This window comes from Takifugu rubripes, chromosome 12 (assembly GCF_901000725.2).
Source record: "Takifugu rubripes chromosome 12, fTakRub1.2, whole genome shotgun sequence".
Classification (NCBI taxonomy): domain Eukaryota; kingdom Metazoa; phylum Chordata; class Actinopteri; order Tetraodontiformes; family Tetraodontidae; genus Takifugu; species Takifugu rubripes.
In genome coordinates this window covers 8,633,087-8,658,667 of record NC_042296.1, presented here as the reverse complement: position 1 = coordinate 8,658,667, position 25,581 = coordinate 8,633,087, and the positions used below count along the sequence as shown (strand labels likewise).

Genomic DNA, 25,581 nt, shown 5'->3' with positions numbered 1-25,581 from the left:
AGCCTTCAGTCATGAGACGATGGGGACGGAAGTGAGGAGGAGAGGGTTCTGGTTCTGGTGCTGGTGCTGGTTCTGGTGCTGGTGCTGGTTCTGGTGCTGGTGCTGGTTCTGCTCAGCTTGGATCAGAAAGCTTTTCACAGTAAACGGGGCTGAAGTTGGGAACAACTGGGAGCAACTGGGCTGTGTCGACAGAGAAGATCTGGTCTGATACAGTGGGACTGATTAAGATGTTGGTCCTGTCTCTCCCTCTCACCCTGTCTCTCCCTCTCACCCTGTCTTTCTCTCCCTCTCTCACTCTGTCTCTTCCTCTCCAACCTGTCTCCCTCTCACCCTGTCTCTCCCTCTCTCACCCTGTCTCTTCCTCTCCAACCTGTCTCTCCCTCTCAACCTGTCTCTCTCCCTCTCAACCTGTCTCTCTCCCTCTCAACCTGTCTCTCTCCCTCTCAACCTGTCTCTCTCCCTCTCAACCTGTCTCTCTCCCTCTCAACCTGTCTCTCTCCCTCTCCAACCTGTCTCCCTCTCACCCTGTCTCTCCCCCTCTCACCCTGTCTCTCCCTCTCCACCCTGTCTCTCCCTCTCCAACCTGTCTCCCTCTCACCCTGTCTCTCCCTCTCACCCTGTCTTTCTCTCCCTCTCTCACTCTGTCTCTTCCTCTCCAACCTGTCTCCCTCTCACCCTGTCTCTCCCTCTCTCACCCTGTCTCTTCCTCTCCAACCTGTCTCTCCCTCTCAACCTGTCTCTCTCCCTCTCAACCTGTCTCTCTCCCTCTCAACCTGTCTCTCTCCCTCTCAACCTGTCTCTCTCCCTCTCAACCTGTCTCTCTCCCTCTCCAACCTGTCTCCCTCTCACCCTGTCTCTCCCCCTCTCACCCTGTCTCTCCCTCTCCACCCTGTCTCTCCCTCTCCAACCTGTCTCCCTCTCACCCTGTCTCTCCCTCTCCACCCTGTCTCTCCCTCTCCAACCTGTCTCTTCCTCTCCAACCTGTCTCCCTCTCACCCTGTCTCTCCCTCTCAACCTGTCTCTCCCTCTCAACCTGTCTGTCTCTCCCTCTCAACCTGTCTGTCTCTCCCTCTCCCCCCGTTCCTCATCGCTCATTTCTCTGTACTTCCTGATTCATCACCTCACTCTGCTCACAGATGATTATTTATTCTGCTTTCATTTCCTTTATTTAACCTTGATTTCCCCTGATTACTTTTGGAAATTGAGTTGGGAGCACGAGGAGGGGCTTCCTGGACCTCCACTCACTGCTTAAGGGCTCTTCAGCAAGGCAGCGAACGCTTCCTCTGACCTGCGGTTGCTGAAATGAGTTTTATCCTGAGGGATTGTGAGGAAGCAGGAAAGCAAAAGTTCTCGTTACATTAATCACGCAAGGCTCAATGTAACAGCATGTTTGTCCACGCTAACGCCGCCTTTACACCCCCCCACCGCTGCTAATCTGTCATTTCATCAGGTGTGTGTGTGTGTGTGTGTGTGTGTGTGTGTGTGTGTGTGTGTGTGTGTGTGTGTGTGTGTGTGTGTGAGAAATCTTCATTCTACTGGCAAAGTGAGGACATTTTGGCTGCTCCTCACAACATCAAAGAATTGTTTGAGGTTTATGTGATTTTAGATTTGAGGTTAGAACTGGGTTAGGGTCAGGGGTCACTGGGTAATAATGAAGGTCCTCATAAAGATAGAAGTATATGTGTGTGTGTGTGTGTGTGCAATAAAGATATGGGGAGCTAGTGGGCGGGGCAGCGTGTGTGATGTCACCTCAGGTCACAGTTTTCTGGTTGCTTCTTCACCTTCCTCCCTCACCACCTGTTCCTCCTCTTCCTCTTGCTCCTCTCCTCCTCTTCCTCTCCTGACCTCCTCCTGCCTCTCCTCATTAGCACCTGAACGTTTGGTCCTGGGTAATATTTGGCGGCAGAAGGGCGCCTCTTCTGTGCCGCTGTGGCTGCTGTTGCCATGGTAACAACATGGAAATGAAGTAGTGCTTCATAATTTTTTGCCCCCCCCCTTTCACTTTTTAACAGCGTCTACGAGCTTTGTGATGCAGCAAAGTCACGATGTGGAGACACAAAGAAAACCAAAGTTTCTTTTCCTTAATTAATAATTTAGGTATTTACTCATTTAGTGTGTGTGTGTGTGTGTGTGACGTCTGACTCAACCATGTGAGCCTTTGTGAATGTGAGCTGAGCCTCATTTTCTAGAGTAATTTATTGTTCTTGATAAAAATGTTCCCAGATTGAGGAATTCTTTCTGATTCCTGAAGTTGTTTCTCCTTTCATGCAAGAGGCTGCTCGTCAGTAGTTGGTGGTCGTCAGTAGTTGGTGGTCGTCAGTAGTTGGTGGTCGTCAGTAGTTGGTGGTCGTCAGTAGGTGGTCGTCAGTAGGTGGTCGTCAGTAGTTGGTGGTCGTCAGTAGGTGTGGGTGGTCAGTAGTTGGTGGTCGTCAGTAGGTGTGGGTGGTCAGTAGTTGGTGGTCGTCAGTAGTTGGTGGTCGTCGGTAGTTGGTGGTCAGTAGGTGTGGGTGGTCAGTAGGTGTGGGTGGTAGTTGTTGGTTAGACAGGTCCTCTCAGGTCCAACATGGACGTTGCCGTGTCCCTGATCCTGTCCTGAGGAGCTGGACCTGTGTGGCGTTCAGGTTCCCTGTCCGTCCTCTCTGACTCTGGCCACTGTAGAGACGTGTGTGTGGAGTTGACCTTTGACCTCGGGATGATCCGAGCTCCTCCGTGTTTCATCAGCCTTCAGAAACAAACCTATTTTTATCTCGCAACACTTGAACCAGCTCAGTTCCGCCGTCGTTCCGCCATGTTTGTGTGATTTTAAAACGAGATCTAACCGATATTGATGATTTTGTTCCGCAGTTGTTTCAAGTTTTCGAGTGTATTTGTGTTTAATGGAAGTGAATCACAAAAGTGACCCCGGCAGGAACAAAACCTTCCCGTTTCTGTCTGAAATCATCATCAAAGATGTTTTCACCAAAAATACTCCCTGAACATCCTTTATTGCGTTCCTCCCTTTGTTTTTCCCATCCCAGTTTTCCTTGTTCTTCACACCAAACTGCCTTTTTTTCCCAGTGCGCCTGCGATGACCCCCCATCGCGCCCCGGTGGGTAGCTGACAGTGAGCGGGACCAGCCCCTGCTCCGCCCCATCAGCCCGCCTCCGCCCCCCAACGTGCACGCTGGAGACTCCACCCCCAACCAACCAGTACCCACAGCCATCAGGTCCGACTCACCCCAGCAAGGTCCAGCCCAGGACGCACACCGACGCCCTTTTCCAGCACCAGCAACAGCAGCAGCATCCAAAAACCAAACTTCAAGGTAACCAGCAGCACCAGAACCGCCTTCTCCACCAGCAGCACCAGAAGACCCGTCATGTCCAGCCGAAGGAAGTCCTCCGTCCCCTGCATGGTCCGAGTCAACGCCGACCCGCTCCGAGACCAGGAAGGGATGGAGGTGGAACTCTTGGAGGACAGCGACGAATCTGCCGAGAGCAGTGACGCTTCACAGCGGATGAACCCAGAGGATCCGGGCCAGCAGAACCAAGTAGGAGATCCCGATCCCAAGTCCCTGGAAGTCCTGGATCAGAGAGACGAGCAGGAGCCGCCCCCCGTCCGTGAAGACGTGGAAGCTGAAGCGGAACACGGCGAAGGTTCCGTGTCCGGCTCGGCGTTCCAGACGAAGCGGACCAGAAGCTTTACGTGCAAATATTGCCCGTTTTCCAGCCCGAACCTGAGCCGCTTCAAAGAGCACGTGGACTCGGAGCACCCCAACGTGATCCTCAACCCGCGGTACCTCTGCACCGTCTGCAACTTCAGCACCAACAAGTTCGACTCCCTCACGGTGCACAACCTGGTCCGGCACCCGGGAGAGACCAACTTCAAGTTCAAGAGGCTCAAGACGAAGCACCAGACCGTCTTGGAGCAGACGGTCGAGGGCCCGGACGGGTCCGTCAAGGACGAGGAGTCGACGGAACGCCTCGGGGCTGGTTCCGTGTTCCCTGCCACCGTGAAGACCCCTGAGAGTCTTCAGGCCCTCTACAAACAGCAGGAAGTGTCCCAGTTGGACCACCTGGTCCAGAAAGACCAGATCACAGCGGTGACCATCAACGGAACCGTCATCATCCCTGAACCCGCCTTCCTCCGGGGGCTTTCCCACGTGGCCCCGCTGCTCCAGCGCCCGCCCAACTTCCAGTCGGTACCAAAGGTCGCGGTTCCGCTCAACACCACCAAGTACAACCCGTCTCTGGACCACAACGCCACGCTCATCACGTCCTTCAACAGGTTCCCCTACCCGACCCACGCGGAGCTGTCCTGGCTGACCGCCGCCTCCAAGCACCCGGAGGAGCAGATCAGGATCTGGTTCACGACCCAGCGGCTGAAACAGGGGATCACCTGGTCCCCGGAGGAGGTGGAGGAGGCCCGGAAGAAGATGTTCAACGGCTCCGTCCCTCCCGCTCACCACGCCTTCGCCGTCCTGCCCGCCGCCCACGAATCCTCCCAGCAGCCCCTTGGCCCGACAGTCAGGCAGCCAACGACCACGCCCACCCCGTTGGTCGCCGGCGGCGCCAGCTCCGCCCACAAACGAGCGCACCTGACCACCATCTTCGGCCCCGAGCCCAAGCGGCCCGTCATGGCGGTCGCGCCTCACTCTGCTGACGACAAGATCCTCATGGCTCCTCCCCCTCCGCCTCCCCCCCCTCAGAAAGAGCGTCTGCCCATGGCGCTGCCGCCGGTTCCCATGGAGACGAAGAGGCTGCCCGCCGCCGTGCCTTTGACCCCCTCGCCTTCATTGCCGTCTAAAGGGAAACTCCCCTCCGTGTTGGGGAACGCCAAAACCAAGCCGGTGGTGTCGCTGCCCTCCATGGTGTTCCCGGAGTCCCTGACCACGCCCATGATAGCCCCGCCCCCTTTCGCGGCGCCCCCGTTCAAGAACTCCTTACTTATTCCTCTTTCTTCCACCATCGCTTCCAAAGAGCTGCACCCGAACAAGCACGGCGCCGCGGACCTGAAGCTGCCCACCTCCCCCCCCCCAGGCCAGGAGACCCCCCATCATTCACTCCATCCGCGCTCCGCTCAAAGCCGCCTCCCAGATTCCCTGTTTCCCCCCGGACGCCGCGTTAAACGAGCTCCAGGGAATCGATCCGAAGGCGAGTTATTCCCGGAGGGAGGCGCCGGCGGAGGCCAACGGGGCCTCCGATTGTAAGTGGCCTGGGGATCTCTCTTCTCCGGCTCCTAACAACGGAATCACGGAATGTGGCGTTCCCAAAGCGGACCTCCAGCAGAAGTCCTCGGTGCTGACCCAGTTCCCGTTACTGGAGAGGATGAAAGGAAAGACGGCCGAGCAGCTGAAGGTCCTGGAGGAGTACTTCCTGAGGAACAGCTTCCCGTCTCAGGGCGACGTGGACCACCTGGCGGGCTCCGCCCAACTGTCTCCGCAGGAGATCGGCAGCTGGTTCGTGGAGCGCCGCGCGTTACGGGACAACCTGGAGCAGGCCCTGCTCAGCTCCATGGGGGCCAAGAGGGCGGCGCCTGGCGGCCTCAAGATGAAGCAGCAGCTGAACGGGACACACAAGCCCGGCGCCGTGGCGCCGCCCCCCCCCCGCCCTCGGTGCTCCTGGACCCGGCAGCCCTTCCGTCACCAACCCAAATTCCTTCTCAGTGCCTCCAGACTGCCAGTCTCTGACGCTCCTCAGGGACAGTTTAGCTCAGAATCCGTGGCCTTCCCCTGAGGAGCTCAGCCGGCTGGAATGTCGGACCGCCCCCCCCCGCTCTGACCTCCCCTGCTGGTTCCCCGACGGCCGCCTGTACAGCGGCAGCACCGACCCGGCCGACCATTTCCACAAGAACCGAGCGAATGGAGGTCAGGGGCCGCTTCTGAGGTCGTCGGAAAGTCCCCCCTCCCTGGTGAGGCGGGGTCAGGAAGGAGGCGTGGCCAATGGCAGCGGCAGGAAGATGTTGGAGGCGGAGTTTGGATGGCTAATGGAGCAGCGGGCTAACAGGTGAGCTGGGAGGGGTTTGGGACAAAGATCAGGTGCTCATTCAGCAAGAACTCAAATACCCATGATCCTCTGGGTGTTCCTGGTAGCGTGCAGCAGAGCGGCACCACGGAGCTGAAGAACGGGGGGGTCCTGGAAGGGTCGCAGGAGCTGTTTGGGAGCTGGCTGCTGGACGGACGCCTGCACGGCCGCCGGGAGCTGCTGCTGGACAGAGACAGGAAGTTGGCCGACGACGCGTCCGGGAGGCTGATGGGCTGAACGGTGAGTGGAGGGAGGCTAGTGGAGGGAGGCTAGTGGAGGGAGGCTAGTGGAGGGAGGCTAGTGGAGGGAGGCTAGCGGAGGGAGGCTAGCGGAGGGAGGCTAGCGGAGGGAGGCTAGCGGAGGGAGGCTAGCGGAGGGAAGCTAGCGGAGGGAGGCTAGTGGAGGGAGGCTAGCGGAGGGAAGCTAGCAGTCAAACAAACGGCAGCTGTCACCGTTCAGGTGTGTGTGTGTGTGTGTGTGTGTGTGTGTGTGTGTGTGTTACACTCAGACACCAGTTTTAGCCAAATTTAGGAGGAACCTTATTATCTTAAAATAGCCCCCCCCCGATGGTAAGTTAGCTGCGGTAGATAAAAGGTTCCGCCTGGGGCCACGTGTGATGCGTCTGTTCTGACAGAAGATTGAGCGTTCCCATCAAACCCGACCGGGGCGGCGGCGGGAGGCGGAGACTCGTCACGTTTGTCGCCGCCGTCGGACGTCTTCAAAATCAGCGCTTGACAAGCGAAACCGATAATCAATATTCATGATGCCGCCGACCCACTTTAACGCCGCCTTTGTCTTCTGATCCTCCCGTTTTCTGACACGTTCAGTCAAAACATCCAAATCCAGAAGATCTGATCCGCTGCCTCCAACATGGTGATCACCGGATCACCGGCACCACGCAGGTGATCCGGTGATCACGCCGAGTCCTCAGCCAGCCCGGTTTGGCTCCCAGCAGGTGATGTCACCCCTGATCCCCCCAGACACACACCCTCACATGTCTGACGGTGCTGCTCATCAGAACATCTTGGGTCGCCTCCTCACAGACGTTCCTCCAGAACCGTCCACACGTTGCTCCGTCTCCTGATCGTCTCGCGTGTCTCCAGGCTGTGGATCTTCTGATCTCTGATTAGGGGAGCGAGGACTGCCTGGTGCGACTGGTTAGGTGCCGCTGCTGCTGTTGTTCATGGTTCCGTCTGTTGTGTGTTGCAGGGGAAGGACGCCGACGCCGCCGCCGCCGGAAACAGAAAAGGAAACAAAACCAACCTGAGATTTTCAATCATCGACTTTTGAACAATCAGTTCCAGTCCTCTTTGATTCCTGCCTCTCGGATCAGGCCCAGCGTTGTGATCGGCGTCTGGCCGGGACGCGGCGGCGCCACGTGGTGAAAAAGAAATCCGACCTCGACCGGACGCCAAAGTCACATGACTCTTTACGTTCCCGGTTTTCTCCTCCGTGTTCGGGCTCCGAACGACGACACCAACGAGTTCTGGATCCATCCCGGTCCTGGACCAGCTGGTCAGACTGGGCCGAGGGTCGATCCAGACGACCTGACGGAGGAGAAAACTGGATCAAATTGACAAAATCAAACGCATCTGTTGAGGCTAGCATGATGCTAGCGTAGCATGCGTCTGTTGAGGCTAGCATGATGCTAGCGTAGCAAAATTACTCCCCAAATTCACGACGACGGCAACCTTTCGCGTCCGTTCGTCTCCTTCGAAGGAACTCGGTGTCCAGGGGCGGAGCCAATGTTGTGTGTGACCTGTGTTGCCATGGAGACGGCAAAACCAGAGCACTGAACGCGTGTGTGCGTGCGCAGCGAGCAAACGCAGGAAAGAAGAAGAAGAAAAAAAAAAAAACGGCGAGTGCCAAAGCCGGAACCAGTCGCACACGTTCACGTTGCTTCCATTTAACACACGTTTGTACACAAACACAACGCAAAAATCTGTTTGTTACCTTTTATAATTCGGAATCAATTTATCCCCCCACCCCCCCAAACACCACCGCCATTTAAAAGAGCGTGTCTGTGTGTGTGTCTGTGTGTGTGTCTGTGTGTGTGTCTGTGTGAACCAGAGTGGAACCACTACAAAAAAAACGATGGACACTTGGCGATACTTCAGTCACTTTTTCATCTCGGCACTGGACTTCCGCCACTTCCCTGCTGAGACGTGTGTGTGTGTGTGTGTGTGTGTGCGCGTGTGTGAGTGTGTGTGAGGGGGACTGTGCTTCACATCAGATCAGACTTAAACACTAAAAAAGCACCTTTTGGACCTTTTTTTTTACGGTGCTGAGGTGAAGTCAAGCGCTATCATGGTGTTCTGGTTGTTGTTGTTGTTGTCGTCGTCGTCGTCGTCGCTCCGTCTGGAACCTTTTTGAAGAAAAAACAAAAAAGAAAAGAAAAAAAAAAAAGAGAAGAAACCTGAGCCAATCTGCACGTCGGGTTCCAACAAACAGGCGGTAAGACTGGCTGCCTGCTTCGCACCTGTAAGGACGCGCCAGCGCCATCCCATAATCCCAAACCCGGCTTGTTTATGTGTTGCTTCTGCCGCCGTGGTGTCCCGGCTGGGCCTCACTCAGATGTTCCACTGCAGTAGAAGAAGAAGAAGAAGAATGTGGCGCCAAGAACGCTCGAATGTACTTTTTATCGTAAAGTGGAGCCGGCGCGGCTTCGACTGTCTGAATGTTCCTGAGGAGCCGTCCAGCACCGGGGGGGGGGGGGGGGGGGGGCCGGGGGGGGGGGGGGTGCGAGGGGGGAGGCCGGGGGGAGGGTTCAGAACATCTGGAGAATCTGAGCTCCTTCAGAACTGCCAGAATTCAAATGGTTCACATTAGCAAACACCAGAATACACACTTGACCTGTCAGTCACAGGTTAGCTCGCAGTTAGCTGGTAGTTAGCTGGCTGTTAGCTGGTAGTTAGTTAGCTCGCAGTTAGCTGGTAGTTAGCTGGCTGTTAGCTGGTAGTTAGTTAGCTGGCTGTTAGCTGGTAGTTAGCTAGCTGGCTGTTAGCTGGTAGTTAGCTAGCATTAATGGGTTTCAGTTCTCTTCCAGCTTGTGCTGACGGCTCCTCTGATCCATCTTGTTCTCGCTCGGTTCCTCACTCAGACGACGGATCAGCCGATCTGGTCCGAGTCCGTCTGGGTCAGTTCTGTCCTGGTCCTGGTCCTGGTCCACCCTGTGAAATGGATTCTGGGTGTTTTTCTCTGTGGAAGATGATGATTAAAGCCATTAATGAACTCACTGTCCTGACCTCCAAACAAGGCTGGTTCTGGTGCTGGTTCTGGTTCTGGTTCCTGGCAGTGAAGGTCAGGTCGGCCCTGGATCCTTACCGACCTTCTGCTTCTTCTACTGTTGCTACCGTCAAACAGCCTTCTGGGCAGCAGGTCTGTGCTGCAGGTCTGTGCTGCAGGTCTGTGCTGCTCCAGCCTGGAGCTGCAGGTCTGTGCTGCAGGTCTGTGCTGCTCCAGCCCGGAGCTGCAGGTCTGTGCTGCAGGTCTGTGCTGCTCCAGCCCGGAGCTGCAGGTCTGTGCTGCAGGTCTGTGCTGCTCCAGCCCGGAGCTGCAGGTCTGTGCTGCAGGTCTGTGCTGCTCCAGCCTGGAGCTGCAGGTCTGTGCTGCAGGTCTGTGCTGCAGGTCTGTGCTGCTCCAGCCTGGAGCTGCAGGTCTGTGCTGCAGGTCTGTGCTGCTCCAGCCCGGAGCTGCAGGTCTGTGCTGCAGGTCTTCTCATCTTGTCGGTGCTGCTCTCCAACACCAGATGTGAACCGTCTGTACTTCTGCTGCCCGGGTCAACAACACAACCTGTTGCTGTCTGCTGTATTTCAATAAAGCCGCCTGTCAAAGGTCAAAGGTCGTCTGTGCTTCCCTGAGTCTGTCTGTTGCTCCTCGGCCGACCAGCTTCCTGTTCCCGTGAGCGACGTGGGTGCAGCTAAATGGACCCGGGTCGACCCGCAGGTCCGTTCTGGGTCCTCTGGTTCTGGATCTGGATCAGAACGGATCCTTTATCCGTCCATGAGCAGGTCAAAGGTCAGCCAGGGCCACATGGAGCCCCTGGGCTTCAGTCATGTGTCTGTTACCACGGTAACATGAAAGCATTCACCTGCATGACTTCAAACCTGCTGCCCCTCACACACACACACAGAAACACACACACAGATACACACACAGAAACACACACTCACACATCTTTATTTTGTTCATTTTCACACTGCATCTCTTTCGCACACAGTTTTACACATTTCTCATTGTCACATTATTTTCCCTCTAACACACACACACACACACACACTCTCACACACACACAGATGTGTGTCTCTCCTCTAAACATCCTCGTCTTCATCAACCCCCTCGAGCCCACCAGCATCTGCTGTGTGTGTGTGTGAGAGTGTGTGTGTGTGTGTGAGAGTGTGTGTGAGAGTGTGTGTGCGTGTGTGTGTGTGTGAGTGTGTGGCGTCCTTTCCCTGAGAACCCTGGTCCCCCAGAGAACCCTGGTCCCCCTGAGAACCCTGGTCCCCTTGAGAACCCTGGTCCCCCTGAGAACCCTGGTCCGACTGCAGTGGTGCTGACTGACGGTGCTGCTCATCAGAACATCTTGGGTCGCCTCCTCACAGACGTTCCTCCAGAACCGTCCACACGTTGCTCCGTCTCCTGATCGTCTCGCGTGTCTCCAGGCTGTGGATCTTCTGATCTCTGAACAAGCAGCCTGGAGCAGCACCCGTCCTCAAACAGTCCTCGGATCACATGAGAACGCGGTTCCTCCTCCTGCCCCCCCACCGGAGCTCCGCAGTGTCCCAGTAGAACCGGTCCAGTTACAGCTAGCATTAAGCTAAGAGAGCGCCGTGAGTACCTGTTGTCATAGAAACGATACAGAATGCAGCTCAGGGTGCTTTTGGTCCTGCTGTGGTCCTGCTGTGGTTCTGTGGTCCTGCTGTGGTCCTGCTGTGGTTCTGTGGTCCTGCTGTGGTTCTGCTGTGGTTCTGTGGTCCTGCTGTGGTCCTGCTGTGGTTCTGAGGACATGAGCCGCTCCTCTGACCCACGAGGCCTCTGGGAAATACGAGTCATGTGACGACGGCGATGTCGTGCAACGTGCACAGACACGAGCGCAGCCGCGTGCACGTGCCTGGAGGCTCTTTGTTAGCTCATCGGCTCCAAACCCACAGAGGCCTCCGGCTCCTCTGGAACCGAGCGCAGAACAAAGAGCCGCTGATGTTCCGCAGATGTGATCTCGGATCAGAACCAAAGAGCCGGAACTTCCCTCACGAATGTTGGAGGACGGCGAGGGGGCGTCGCCCAAAACCACAAGCGGGCAACATCAAAGCAGCTCTGCCGCAGCGGCGGCTCAAGCTAATGCTGCCACTTTAACGCTAACGTCAACGGTTAGCGTCCTTTGATCTACATTCGACAGCTGACAAAAACAGCAACATCAAAGCGACGTATGAAAGGTGTCTTCAAGCGTGAACATGTGACAGACTCGCTAACCTGCCGAATGCTTCATTCTGAGACTCTTTAGTCAGACACGAGATAACGGACGCTTCAGTGACAATATGCACGCTAATTAGCATTGGTGCTAACGTATCGTTAAAAGGGCTTTCGTGTCACAAGTTTTGCAGCTCAGGTTTTCTTAGAAACCCCTTTGATCTAGCGAAGGAGCAGGAAAAGCTGGGTTAGCTTCCCGCTCACGGTCGGAGAAACAAACTCAGAAGCTGCAGTTTACAAGTATGAAGTGACGACGACCGAAGATTTACAGGAATAACTCAGGCGCGATCAAAGCTAGGCTAGGCTAGGCTAAACCCGAGAGACTAGACCCGAGGGAACATTAGCGTAGCTAACTGCAGATTGCGTGTAGCTTTAGCGTGTGACAAAAACACTTCATATGTGCGAAAAACGCAACTTCGGGTACAGAAACCAGTGGATTTGTTTAGCCTGGTGCGCTAACTCGCTAGTTCCTGTTTCCTGTTGTCTTTTCCGAGGACAGTTTTTTGATGAAATTCTTGATTTTGGTGTCGGGAGGCGAAGAACAAACTTTATTTCCGGCATTTCGGACGGTTTTCTCAGTTTCCGATCACTAACTGGTTACTGGGCTTTACTGGGACGAAGAGGCGGTTGCTAACATGCAGTTAGCGGCGACGGATAGCCAAACCAGTGTTTGTGTTTCTACAGCCAACAAGCGACATTAGCGATGAGCGGCTCATCACTTCGAGGACGTGGCTAACGTGTTGGCTAACGTGTTGGCTAACGTGTTGGCTAACGAGTTGGCTAACGTTCTGCTCCCAGTAAAAGGAGCCAGGCTGGTTCCGGCTGACAGAACAGGAAATGATGAGTGATGAAACGGTACAAGCGACACCGACAAGCGCTCGTAACCTTCGTCAAATCGACGACAAACCGTGACAGCGAGCGAGCGACGGGGTGTCAGAGCCGGAGACCTGTCGGCGGTGGCGGCGTAAACGACGGCGGCGCCGCGCTTTCATCGCCGTTTCCAGGAATAGACGGACACGATTTTCCCTCCCGAGACAAATGTGAAGTGATTTGAAAGAGCGCCGGGAAGCGAGCGGCGACCTCCTCCTGCAGCTCCCTGAGCTCCTCCTCAGGTGAGCGAGCAGCCGGGGACACGCTTTCATCTCCTCTGACAGCACCTTAAAGGGGCGCCGCGGCGGGGGGAGGGGCCTAACATCTGCCGACGCCGGCGTCTGAAGATGATCCGTCTGACAGAAGCTGTCACAAACAGCAGGAACCTGGTGGATCTGCAGGTTGATCTCCTCCAGCGTCTCCACGTCCGGCCGCTCCTGCTGCTTCTGCTGATCAAAGGAAGCCGCGCCGCCGTTCCTTTGATGTCACTTCAGCAGCGACTTCATTTGCTCTTTGATTCACATCAAAGATGTTTGTGTCGTTGCAGATGACGCCGCTAACACGCTAACACGCAGTCCGCCAACATCCACCACTCGGTGACCTTTGACCCCCAGCAGCTCTTTGATGTGACAAATCTTCAGTCCTTCAGTTGTAACCACGGTGATGGAGCATCCCAGAGGATCTGGTGTGAGGATCTAATGTGAGGTTCCGGTGTGAGGATCTGGTGTGAGGTTCCGGTGTGAGGATCTAATGTGAGGATCTAGTGTGAGGTTCCGGTGTGAGGATCTAATGTGAGGATCTGGTGTGAGGTTCCGGTGTGAGGATCTAATGTGAGGATCTAATGTGAGGATCCGGTGTGAGGTGAGGTTCCGGTGTGAGGATCTAATGTGAGGATCCGGTGTGAGGTAAGGTTCCGGTGTGAGGATCTAATGTGAGGATCTGGTGTGAGGTTCCGGTGTGAGGATCTAATGTGAGGATCTAGTGTGAGGTTCCGGTGTGAGGATCTGGTGTGAGGATCTGTTGTGAGGGTCTGGTGTGAGGATCTAGTGTGAGGGTCTGGTGTGAGGATCTAGTGTGAGGTTCCGGTGTGAGGACCTTGTGTGAGGATCTGTTGTGAGGGTCTAGTGTGAGGTTCCGGTGTGAGGATCTGGTGTGAGGATCTAGTGTGAGGTTCCGGTGTGAGGATCTTGTGTGAGGATCTGTTGTGAGGGTCTAGTGTGAGGTTCCGGTGTGAGGATCTAGTGTGAGGATCTGTTGTGAGGGTCTGGTGTGAAGATCTGGTTTGAGGGTCTGGTGTGAGGATCTGTTGTGAAGATCTGGTTTGAGGGTCTGGTGTGAGGATCTGGTGTGAGGGTCTGGTGTGAGGTTCCGGTGTGAGGATCTGGTGTGAGGATCTAGTGTGAGGATCTGGTGTGAAGATCTGGTGTGAGGGTCTGGTGTGAGGATCTAGTGTGAATATCTGTTGTGAAGATCTGGTGTGAGGGTCTGGTGTGAGGATCTAGTGTGAGGTTCCGGTGTGAGGATCTGGTGTGAGGTTCCGGTGTGAGGATCTGTTGTGAGGGTCTGGTGTGAGGATCTAGTGTGAGGTTCCGGTGTGAGGATCTAGTGTGAGGATCTGTTGTGAGGGTCTAGTGTGAGGTTCCGGTGTGAGGATCTAGTGTGAGGATCTGTTGTGAGGGTCTGGTGTGAAGATCTGGTTTGAGGGTCTGGTGTGAGGATCTGGTGTGAGGATCTAGTGTGAGGATCTGGTGTGAAGATCTAGTGTGAGGTTCCGGTGTGAGGATCTAGTGTGAGGATCTGTTGTGAGGGTCTAGTGTGAGGTTCCGGTGTGAGGATCTAGTGTAAGGATCTGTTGTGAGGGTCTGGTGTGAAGATCTGGTTTGAGGGTCTGGTGTGAGGATCTGGTGTGAGGATCTAGTGTGAGGATCTGGTGTGAAGATCTGGTGTGAAGATCTGGTGTGAGGGTCTAGTGTGAGGTTCCGGTGTGAGGGTCTGGTGTGAGGATCTAGTGTGAGGTTCCGGTGTGAGGATCTGGTGTGAGGGTCTGGTGTGAGGTTCCGGTGTGAGGATCTGTTGTGAGGGTCTGGTGTGAGGATCTAGTGTGAGGTTCCGGTGTGAGGATCTAGTGTGAGGATCTGTTGTGAGGGTCTGGTGTGAAGATCTGGTTTGAGGGTCTGGTGTGAGGATCTAGTGTGAGGATCTAGTGTGAGGATCTAGTGTGAGGGTCTGGTGTGAGGATCTAGTGTGAGGTTCCGGTGTGAGGATCTGGTGTGAGGATCTGGTGTGAGGATCTAGTGTGAGGATCTGGTGTGAGGATCCGGTGTGAGGATCCGGTTACACGTCTCAGCCGTTCGCTGTGAAGGTTCAGGATCGTGCGGTTGATCCCAGATCTGCTGTTGGATGAAGTCAGACGAAGGATATTCATGCTAGTCTGTTAGCAACACGCTAACAGATGATTCAGACTGTTACCCTGACACCCACGGCGTAGCTCCGCCCCCCAGACTCCACGTTCCCCTTCAGGAACAGGAAGTTCTGATTGCATAAACGTGACCTCAGCAAGGGTCAGAGGTCAACAGAGACCCCTACAGCAGCTTCCACAGGTATCCTGATGCTGCTGTACTGGTTTATCAAACAAGTGGCTTTAAAGAGCGGCGGCGGCGGCGGCGGTGGCGGCGGCGGCGGCGGCGTGCCGACATCAGTCAAGCGTAGCGACATTACACAGGGGAGTTCGTACGGTGGCGGAAAATGTAAAGCAGAACATGTTCAGTCTAGTTAGATATGACAGACTCAAACAGCCGCAGGCGTCTTTGATTTGAGGAGGAGTCAGATGGTTGGTGCACGCCGCCGCCGCCGCCGCCGCCACCGCTGCCGTGTGTTAATATAGGTTAATGTGACATTAAAGCAGGAAAACTATACAGCCGAGAATAAACATGACAGGAGGAAACACGGGCCAACGAGGAGAGTAAAGCTGACAGGAGACACACACACACACACACACACACGAACACACACACACACACACACACACACGAACACACACACACTTTTATATAAATATATATAAACAGTCTCTTAGTGTTACTGCCTGTTCCTGCAACAAGGCTTTCATTTCTGCTCTAACCCAAATACACTCGCGCGTGTGTGTGTGTGTGTGTGTGTGTGTGTGTGTGTGTGTGTGTGTGTGTGTGTTTTTCTATCAGCACTGAACTGAAATCCTCTCTGATCACTGAAATTTCTCAATAAAAATGGTTGCGAAATACAAGCACACACACACACACACACACACTTCTGTGACCCCTGTGACCTCTGTGACCTCTGTGACTGCCACACAAATGGCTCCTTTGAGAGATGGAGAGACTGAACCAGCCAATAGAGTGAGAAGGTTGACTGAGGAAAACCTAAGTGATCCACAGGTATCCTGTTACCACGGCAACCCCCTGTTGTCCTGTGACAACAAGCGTGGTGAGATGTTTGCAATACTAGAAACAAGGTTAGCTTAGCAGCAGCTTAACATGTTAGCAGCAGGTTAAGTCCCATGTTAGCAGCAGGTTAACAACCATGTTAGCAGCAGGTTAACTACCATATTAGCAGCAGGTTAACTACCATGTTAGCAGCAGGTTAACAACCATGTTAGCAGCAGGTTAACTACCATATTAGCAGCAGGTTAACAACCATGTTGAGGAGCCCAGAATTGTGTTTTTATTCGTCAGTAATCAGCCTAAAAGTATCTATTTCCTGTTTTATGTTTGTGGTTTGATCCCCAGCAGGTTCTCGGATCAGCTCTTTTGTGATTGGACAGAAGTTTGAGTGAAACCATGGAAACAGTGCTAAAATTTGTGTGTGAAGTGTAACTTTTAGAGTTGTTCAGTGTGTTACAGATGCTAACGCCGCTGCTAGCCTGCTGAAAACGCTACTGTTAGCAGTTTAGCTTTAGGTGGACGTGAGGTCATATGAGGACCCCCCTGACTCCGCCCCCTCTCAGCTGCAGCAGCTGCCTGTTGGTGCTGCAGTCGGGTTTGCGTGCAGCCACTCAGCCAGATATGTAGGCCGTGTGTGTGTGTGTGTGTGTGTGTGTGCGTGTGTGTGCGTGTGCGTGTGTGTGTGTTCGTGTCCTCAGAATGACCCACAGCAGCAGTCTCTCTCTCTCTCTCTCTCTCTATACATCACATGCTCGCTCGCCCACCACGAGAAGGTTCTGGACCATCAAAACAACCTCATTCAGGATTCCTTTATTGATGACAACGTCTCAGAAGTGATCAAATGTTTGACCCCTTCATTTTAGGAGATGTCATGGAGGGGCAGAGTTCAAAGGTCATAGATGGTCAGACTGGTAGCTGGACAGTGATACTGAGTCTTTACCTGTACAGGTGTGAACAGACGAACCTTCAAGTTCAGTTATACAAACTGTGTGTGTGTGTGTGTTTTGGGGGGGGTGAAGTGAGTGGGTACTACCGCAAACTGACCCCAGACCGGTTTAACCTGACGTCAGTGATTGTGGGCCGATGCCGCCCTCTGCTGTCTGATCTCAGTATTACAAGAGATTTAGAGTTTTTCTTCTGAATTTTTAGTCTACAACGTTGGTGTGATTTTGGAAGAATAATAATTAAAAAAGGGTTTGATAATTATCGATGCAAAACATGATTTTGTTTCCTGCAGATACCGAAAAGATTAAAATGGAGCGTTGTACACGTTTCTGGACGGGAAAAGTAGCGGCAGAGACGACGCTTCCAGTATGTTCACGATTGTTTTACGTAGTTAATGAAAACCTTTCGTTATCACGATAATAAAGTTCTTGGTATTAGTTTATTTGCAGCAAAAAAGGCTGGACGTCGAAACTTCCGTCGTTTCTGAAACCGCCACTCGGGCGGCGCCATCTTGGATCCTCTCGACTCTTCTTCGTGTCTTTACACCACGTGGGCGCCGTAGCGCCACCTGCAGGCCCGAAGGTAAAAACCTTAAAAATGATCTTTTTAAAAGTAAAAATTCTGATAAAAACGAAAACTGGTTATTTTCTATTTGGTCTTGAACTGAACCCATAACTGATAGTAAAGAAAAGTTTAAAACATTAACTGAAAATCAGATCAATGATCATGAAGCGCCAGTCTGAACGAGTTCACCTTTTATTTATGCTTACAGACAGAAAGATCCAGATACAATAAATTAGAGACTAAAAACATTTGGCTGTCAAAATTTTTAAAGAACACAAAGTTTTTTAACTGAAGAAGCGTCTGATATGAGTCTTTATGAACTGGAATCATCCCGCTGCTTCAGATTCTCCCTGGAAACGTGGAATTAATCACAGCTGAGACCTTCCTCAATTTTACTGGCTGGAAACAGGTCAGTCAGGTGAGGTCTGTTTTCACCTCAGGAATAAAATTCAACATTTCCATCAGATCTGGGGATTTGATATATTTTTTTTTTTACAGTAAAATGAATTTGACTCATCCTGGTTTATTATAGAACAAAGCATCTGGACATTTCCTGAGAACCAAGAAACAGACTTTTCCTTCATCTTTCCCTTTGACTGGCTGGTTTCCAACAACAGGAAAGACTCGATGCCTGTTTTGCTGACTGTTTCAGTCACGCTGTCGCCCCCCCCCCCCCCCAGGGTTCCAGCAGGAACTCTTCTGTCTTTGAAATGTCTGTGACCCTGGACATGTCTGGACCTGTCCAGCACTCTGTTGTCTCCCAGTGGCTACTGGGATACGTCAACACAAACACTGTAAGTCTGTAAATCCAGTCAGTAAAAGCATGAAAACAGATTAGAGCGTTCCGCATCTGCAGTCTGGTGCGACGTCACTGATTGTTCTGCGTTTGCATATTCAGGAAACAGGAAGTGCGACACAAACGAGCAAAACCCAAACGAAAACAGCTCAAAAAGTGTCTGAAAACTGAAGGTTTTGCTCGACTTTTCACCCGTTTTTCATCAGACGCACAAAAGTTCTTGTTAAGAAGTTCTTTCAGTGGCCACGATAAACAGAACAGGAGTCACTGTTGTGTACTTTCATGCAAGCAGAATTTAAACCTGTAGAAATCCGAGTTTGGAGCTTAACTGACTAAAGTTGAGGTAAAGTTGCCTGTTTAATCCCGAAGGAGCCGAAGGAGTTTCATCTTAAACAATCACCCGTCTGTTCCTGCAGGATAGCGAGTGAATCTGGAGGGATGGAGGGATGAGCGAGGCTCCCGACCTCACCACCATCATTATATACTGGACTTTTCATCAGGAAACGCCAAATTCATGATCACAACAAATCAAATCGACATTTCAATGGCACTTAACTTCACTCTGAACAGCTTCACCTGCACCCAGCCGTTGTTGTGGGTGCCGTTGCCGTGGTAACGCCTCACAGGTCACTCTGAGTGCTGCAGGACTGAAGCGCTGATAGAACGGGGTGGGTTTTACCGACTGAAGTCTTTATTGGAACACATTTAAAAGCGTGGCTCAGCTTTATTTCCTGCTGGCAGAGTTCACAGATGCATTGTGGGAAAAATACACCGGCTGATCTCAGGAAGTTTCAGGTGGAATTTCTGTCTAAGTGTGTAAAATTTGGTTCTGAATGGATCCAAACAGCTGCAGGTTGAGCAGAACCAACAGTAAATAACCAGAAAATAGATTCAGTCCGTAAAAACTACAAAACTGGTTTTGCCGTCTATAAAACAAACCGGTAGAAAACTGAATGGCACAAATCCAGCGCGGGTCTGCGGGGGCGCCCCCTGGACCCCGTGTCCCATCCAGGCCAGGTCCGTTTCCTCTAGTCTAAACATTTCTGTACGGAGAGTGAGGAAGGCCCGGAATCAAGCCCCGCCCCCCACGACCACAGGTGATGCTGGGCTGGAAAGAGTGGAAAGGAGACGTCCCCCCGTGTCATCACCTGCTGACGGTAAACCTGAGCGAACGCGACTCACCTGTCAGCTCAGGTCTGCTCCTCCGCACTCTGGACCTCCTCCTGCATCTTCTCCTCCCCCTCCCCCTCCTCCCTGTTGCAGTCATTGTCAGTTGCCTCCTCCCTTTGCTCCTTCACTTCCATGTCTCCTTCACTGTCTGCGTGCTCTCCCGCTCCCTCTTCCTCCTCCTCCTCCTCCTCTCCTTCCATGTCCTCCTCACTGAAGAGCTCCTTTCCCTGCTCAGCCCGCCCGGTGGTCCTGGAGAACCAGTCTCTCACCTGCTCGTAGCTCATGCTGGACTTGGCCACGAGGTCATCCAGGTCCCTCTCGTTCAAGGTTCGGTGTTTCAGGTAGTAGTCCTTTAAAAACTCTTTTCCAGACTTCACCTGCAGGGGGAGCCGCTGTCTTTTCAATGGCGGTACGTCAGCGTCTCCGGTGCAGGAGACCAAACACTTACAAACTTTATAGAAATTTACTGCGCACAGACCTTGATGGTGGTGGCGCCGCCCTGTGGCGAGCGTTTGCAGGCGTACGGCCGGCGTGTCCTCCTGGACCACCCGCGGAAACGCTTCCTGGACTTCTTCTGGTTCTTTGTGCCACCGTTTAGAGCTTCGTCCACCTTAAACACACAACATAAACACGCGTCATCCTGTGTTAGCATAGCGCTTCCTGGACGCCGCCGCTGTAGCGCAGCTACGTGCGGCTAGCGCCACCTAGCTGCTGTACCTTCCCGCTCTGGTAGAGGTAGAACCACTTCAGGTTGCTGTTTTTGCAGGCGTAGCGAGTGTCTCCGAACCAGTTGACGATGTAGGTCCTGGGCAGCCCGGTGTCCTTCGACATCTGCTCGTACTCGTCCGCCGTTGGCCACTGCGTGCGGACGAAGGCTTTCTTCAGGATGTGGAGCTGCTCTGGCGTCTTCTTCAGGATCTTCCTGCTGGAAGGGGGCGTGGCCTGCCGTTCTGGAGCCGAGCACGAGGATGCGGTTTTCATCTTTGGACTGTCCCCTTCCGCGTCGACGTCCTTCAGCGGCGACGCTAAAGACATTTTTCTCCTCTCTGTGAACCAGGCGTCAACCTCGCGCCGCGTCAGCTTGGTCTCCGCACGCAGGCGGCTCAGCTCCTCGTCCGAGGGCGTGTCCGATTTCTGGAAACTGGCCTCCAGGACGAGCAGCTGCTCGGGCGTCTTCTCCTTGAACTTCTGTGGCGTGAAGTCAGGAAAAGCGTGGCGGAATTTGACCCGCAGGTCACTGGGGGGGCCGGATGATCCCGGGACGTTGGCGGAAGTCGGCGAGGCGTCGCTGGCGTCGTCGCTGGAGTCGATGACGATGGGAGTGTCGATGTCAGCGTTGCTGCCGTCGTCGAGGCCGCCGCCGCCGCTCCGTCCTCCTCGGCCTCCCGCTGCTGCCACTCTGCTGGCAGGGTGCTCCCCCAGCAGGAGCGCATGGTGGTCCCTGGAGTTCCTTTGGTTGTAGCGTGTGTCACTGAACCACTTCTTTTATGGCTCGTTTGGACAGTTTGGTCACCTGCATCAGCCGTGAGATCTCCTCCTCGGTGGCGAACTGCCTCCGGCCGTAGCTCGCCTTCAGCTCCGCCAGCTGCTCCTTCGACTTCTTCGGTTTGCTCGACGACGAGTCCAAACCCAGCGAAGCACCCGCCGACATCTCCGTCTTCGATTCTGTCGCCGACGGCTCCGCCGCCTTGGGCTGGTTGCCGGGGACGCCGGCGACCGTCAGGGTGATGGGGGAGGCGACCGGCACCGCGTTGCCGTTGCTCGCCACCTGAGTCAGCACGAGGCCGGGCTGGCCCACGATCTGGCAGGTCTGAAAGATGGACTGAAGGCCGTTGGCGGCGATGTTGGCGGGGATGACGGTGATGGTCTGCTGGCCGGCCTGCACCGTGCCGTTGAACTTCTTCCTCCTGGCTTCCTCCACCTGCAGGGAGGAGGAGCAGCGAGCGTCATGGCGACCAAACAGATACACTGTGATCAGCATCAGACCGACTGACCCACCTCCTCCGGCGTCCAGCTGACGCCGTGTTTCAGCCTCTGAGCTGAAAACCAGACTTTGATCTGCTCCTCGCTGAACTTGGTCTGTGAAGACAAACCCGTGATCTCCGTCACCGAGGGATACGGAAACCTGCAGAACATCAGCCGTTAGTCAACATTCCGACTCCTTCCTCCTCCGACCGCCTCTTCCTCGCTGGACCTGATGGCGCTTCGCTTCTGCTCTTAAAGTTTCGGAAAATCATTTATTTTTCTGGTCTTTGAGAACAAATGTTTGGGATGGGAGAGCTTTATTTTTCATAAGCCCCGCCCCTCCCTGCTGACTACAGGTCTAATGCTGTGGCCCCTCCCCCTCAGGTGCAGTTACCTGTTGTAGGCGCTGACCAGCAGGACGTTGTTGTCCATGGCGCTGTTGTAGGTGGGGATGCTGCTGATGGGGATGAGCAGCTGCGTCTGTGTGCTGCTCTGCTGGTTCTGCAAGGCCGTGAGAACCTGAGCCAGCGTCCCGGCTGGCAGGACGGCGCCGCCGCCTTTAATCTGCACCACGTTCGGGCTGTTGACCACAATGCTCTGAGGGATGGCGTGCAGCGGCGCGGACACGGGTACCAGGCAGGGGGCGCCGGGAATCACGGGCGCGGGGGACAGCGCGGGCGGCTCCGTGCTCACGTCTTCGTCCTCGCTCTCCACTTTAATGACGTCATCGATCGTCATCCTGAGCGAGGAGCTGAACTTCTTGGGGTCCGGTCGGCTCCTGACCCTCATGATGGGCGTCTTGCTGAGGGCGATGCTTCTGTTCGACGCCTCTTTGGTGTCCTCCTCGTCCTCCTCCTCCTCTTTGATGAAGCTGCCGTCGAAGGTCAGGTCGTTGACCGTCTGTTGGAAGATGGTCTCGTTGTTCCGCTTCACCATCGTACGCGTGAAGTTGTCCTCACCTGGGTGGAAGCGGGCGTTGTGGGCCTGCAGCGTGTCGTAGCTGAACGGAGACACACAGGTCAGTACCTCTGATCCAGGGTCAACATGTCTCATCAGTAAAGGAACAACAGGGACAGGAAGTAACAGCAGAGGTCAGAGGTCAGACAAGTCGTACCTCCTGGTGTGGTAGTCACACTCCATGCAGACGTAGGAGGTGTTGATGACCACGTCAGGATGCTCCGTGTCCACGTGTAAGGTGAACAGGTTCAGCTCCGGCGTCTGGAAGCTGCAGTATTTGCACTCGTATCCTCCTTCAGCTGTGCTGGAGTCTGAAACCTGTGCCGGGTCCGCGTCCTCAACCGGCTCCTCCACAAAACCAACAGGCCCCGAGGAGACGGCGGCCACGCCGTTACTGGTCTCCAGGTCAGACGAGTCCGAAAGATCCTCCATCTCCTGGTCCATGCTGACGCTTTCCTGTGGAGGAACCATGCACGGCGTCGTGGACTTCCTCCTGCTCGCCATCCTGGTGCCCAGCGAGCCGTGATCACGATGAGCTGCTCTCAGACGGAGGCGTCCTGCTGCGGCTCCATAAACTATGACTGTTTCTCTTTAACTCCTGAAGAGAAGAAGACGAGTTAAAAGTGGGTTAATAATGATCTGAACATCTGCATCCTGTTTCTCCTCCACAGCTCTGGTCACGGTTTCTTCCTGTTACAAGAAGGTTCCTTCATCTAACGCGGCACAAATGTGCTTCATGAGGAAATTCAGCTTCTGTTGAGTGTGGTGAGACAATGAGCAGTGAAAGAGTGATGGAGGAGTGAGAGGGGTGGTGAAAGAGTGATGGAGGAGTGAGAGGGGTGGTGAAAGAGTGATGGAGGAGTGATGAAAGAGTGATGGAGGAGTGAGAGGGGTGGTGAAAGAGTGATGGAGGAGTGAGAGGGGTGATGGATGAAAGAGTGATGGAGGAGTGAGAGGGGTGGTGAAAGAGGTGATGAGGAGTGAGAGGGGTGGGTGATGAAAGAGTGATGGAGGAGTGAGAGGGGTGGTGATGAAAGAGTGATGGAGGAGTGAGAGGGGTGATGAAAGAGTGATGGAGGAGTGAGAGGGGTGGTGAAAGAGTGATGAGGAGTGAGAGGGTGGTGATGAAAGAGTGATGGAGGAGTGAGAGGGGTGATGAAAGAGTGATGGAGGAGTGAGAGAGGGGTGATGAAAAGAGTGATGGAGGAGTGAGAGGGGTGGTGAAAGAGTGATGAGGAGTGAGAGGGGTAGGTGGTGAACTGAAGAGTGATGGAGGAGTGAGAGGGTGGTGAAAGAGTGAGGAGGAGTGAGAGGGGTGGTGAAAGAGTGATGGAGGAGTGAGAGGGGTGGTGATGAAAGAGTGATGGAGGAGTGAGAGGGGTGGTGATGAAAGAGTGATGGAGGAGTGAGAGGGGTGGTGAAAGAGTGATGAGGAGTGAGAGGGTGGTGAAAGAGTGATGGAGGAGTGAGAGGGGTGGTGAAAGAGTGATGGAGGAGTGAGAGGGTGGTGATGAAAGAGTGATGGAGGAGTGAGAGGGGTGGTGATGAAAGAGTGATGGAGGAGTGAGAGGGGTGGTGATGAAAGAGTGATGGAGGAGTGAGAGGGGTGGTGAAAGAGTGATGGAGGAGTGAGAGGGGTGGTGATGAAAGAGTGATGGAGGAGTGAGAGGGGTGGTGATGAAAGAGTGATGGAGGAGTGAGAGGGGTGGTGATGAGGAGTGAGAGGGGTGGTGAAAGAGTGATGGAGGAGTGAGAGGGGTGGTGAAAGAGTGATGGAGGAGTGAGAGGGGTGGTGAAAGAGTGATGGAGGATTGAGAGAGGTGGTGAAAGAGTGATGGAGGAGTGAGAGGGGTGGTGAAAGAGTGATGGAGGAGTGAGACGGGTGATGAAAGAGTGATGGAGGAGTGAGAGAAGGGTGATGAAAGAGTGATGGAGGAGAGAGAGGGGTGGTGAAAGAGTGATGGAGTGAGAGGGGTGGTGAAAGAGTGATGGAAGAGTGAGAGGGGTGGTGAAAGAGTGATGGAGGAGTGAGAGAGGGGTGATGAAAGAGTGATGGAGGAGTGAGAGGGTGGTGAAAGAGTGATGGAGGAGTGAGAGAGGGGTGATGAAAGAGTGATGGAGGAGTGAGAGGGTGGTGATGAAAGGAGTGATGAGGAATGAGAGGGGTGATTGAAAGAGTGATGGAGGAGTGAGAGGGTGGTTTGAAGAGTGATGGATGGATGTAGGAGAGGGTGGTTTGAAAGAGTGATGGAAGGAATGAAGAGGGTGGTGAAATGGAAGAGTGATGGAGGAGTGATTCAGTGAAGAGAGGGTGGACAGAGGTGTCACGACCCTCCCAGCTGGTGTCTGGTGTTCAGCTCCACAGTTTTACTTGTTCACAGTGTTGGTTGTGTCTCGCCCGTTACGGGCCCCAGTTAACAGGTGAGCGGCCCCAAAGGTGGGCGGCCCCATAACAGGTGAGCGGCCCCCAGTAGTAAACCGCGTGAGGCGGCCCCATGGTAACAGGTGAGCGCCCCCAGTAAACAGGTGAGCGGCCCCAGTAAACAGGTGAGCGGCCCCAGTAAACAGGTGAGCGCCCCCAGTAAACAGGTGAGCGGCCCCAGTAAACAGGTGAGCGGCCCCTGTAAACAGGTGGGCGGCCCCATGTAAACAGGTGAGCGGCTCCCGCTCCTTCAGTTTGCTCTGAAGAAGACAAATATCGTGGAGAATATCCGAACGTTGCTGGCTAACCTAAGCTAACCACCCTCCCTGTTTAACGGGTCACTTCCGTCCAGCGGCAGCGGCCAGGAGGCTGCTGGTTTCGGACCACCGCCGCGGGCAGGTCGCTCACTCACCGGGTCATCGGCCGCGGTCTGGTCGCTGATGGTTGTGTAGCTAACGGCTGCAGCGTTGTAGCATCTCTGCTTGGGTCTGTTCATACGCAGTCTTCCGCCTTTCTACCCAAACATACCGACGTTCCCATCAGCCTCAGCCCGGGCACGGAGCCACCCCGAGTGTCCGGGAAACGGTTTAACTTCGGCCGGTTAGCCAGCAACCAGCTGCCGTCGCCGCGTATCGCATCATTAATGCCGCTGTGTCGTTTTTAAAATGACAGTTTCATAAAGAAGGCAGCGATAGTTCTTCGAAACTGACGATGGCCATTTTTCCTGTAACGCCGCTACAAACACGCAGCTACCGACAAGTACGTCCGGTTAGAGATTTCAAAATAAAACACCCGGACTACGATTTCTCGTTGACTCAAAATGGCGAAGAAATCAGACCGGTATAAATATTTGCAGTGGTGTGAGAAAGTTTGCACTTCTCACATTTGACATGCTTATGTCATAGTTTTCAGATCATCATCAGACTTTAATTGAGCCACAGACATTTCTCCAAGAGTGTATTTCAGGTCACAAAAAGGCCCAGAATGACATCTGAAGAACGAGAGTTC

The 25,581-nt window shown here is 54.0% G+C and overlaps 2 protein-coding genes and 1 long non-coding RNA gene across 3 annotated transcripts in view; 2 read left to right on the top strand and 1 right to left on the bottom strand.

Annotated features, from left to right (window-relative positions):
• The window catches only part of LOC101076318 (zinc fingers and homeoboxes protein 2-like), a 27,790-nt gene extending 19,963 nt beyond the window's left edge, over positions 1-7,827 (top strand). Inside the window, 4 exon segments of the mRNA XM_029844635.1 lie at positions 3,058-5,091; positions 5,093-5,981; positions 6,068-6,239; positions 7,209-7,827. Coding sequence (XP_029700495.1) covers positions 3,356-5,091; positions 5,093-5,711 — 2,355 coding nt within the window. The 5' untranslated portion in view covers positions 3,058-3,355 and the 3' untranslated portion in view covers positions 5,712-5,981; positions 6,068-6,239; positions 7,209-7,827.
• A 920-nt stretch (positions 7,828-8,747) lies between these two features.
• On the top strand, positions 8,748-9,843 carry LOC115251649 (uncharacterized). The gene is made up of 3 exons (XR_003890160.1): positions 8,748-9,390; positions 9,446-9,474; positions 9,614-9,843. It is a non-coding gene; the product is annotated as an uncharacterized lncRNA (long non-coding RNA).
• Positions 9,844-17,437: 7,594 nt separating this feature from the next.
• On the bottom strand, positions 17,438-25,340 carry LOC101077898 (zinc fingers and homeoboxes protein 1-like). The gene is given in 8 exon segments (XM_003977253.3): positions 17,438-19,606; positions 19,708-19,839; positions 19,947-20,714; positions 20,716-21,150; positions 21,228-21,354; positions 21,589-22,194; positions 22,309-22,749; positions 24,986-25,340. Coding segments are annotated over 7 exon segments (2,772 nt in total). The 5' UTR covers positions 22,656-22,749; positions 24,986-25,340; the 3' UTR covers positions 17,438-19,249.
• Positions 25,341-25,581: the final 241 nt, after the last annotated feature.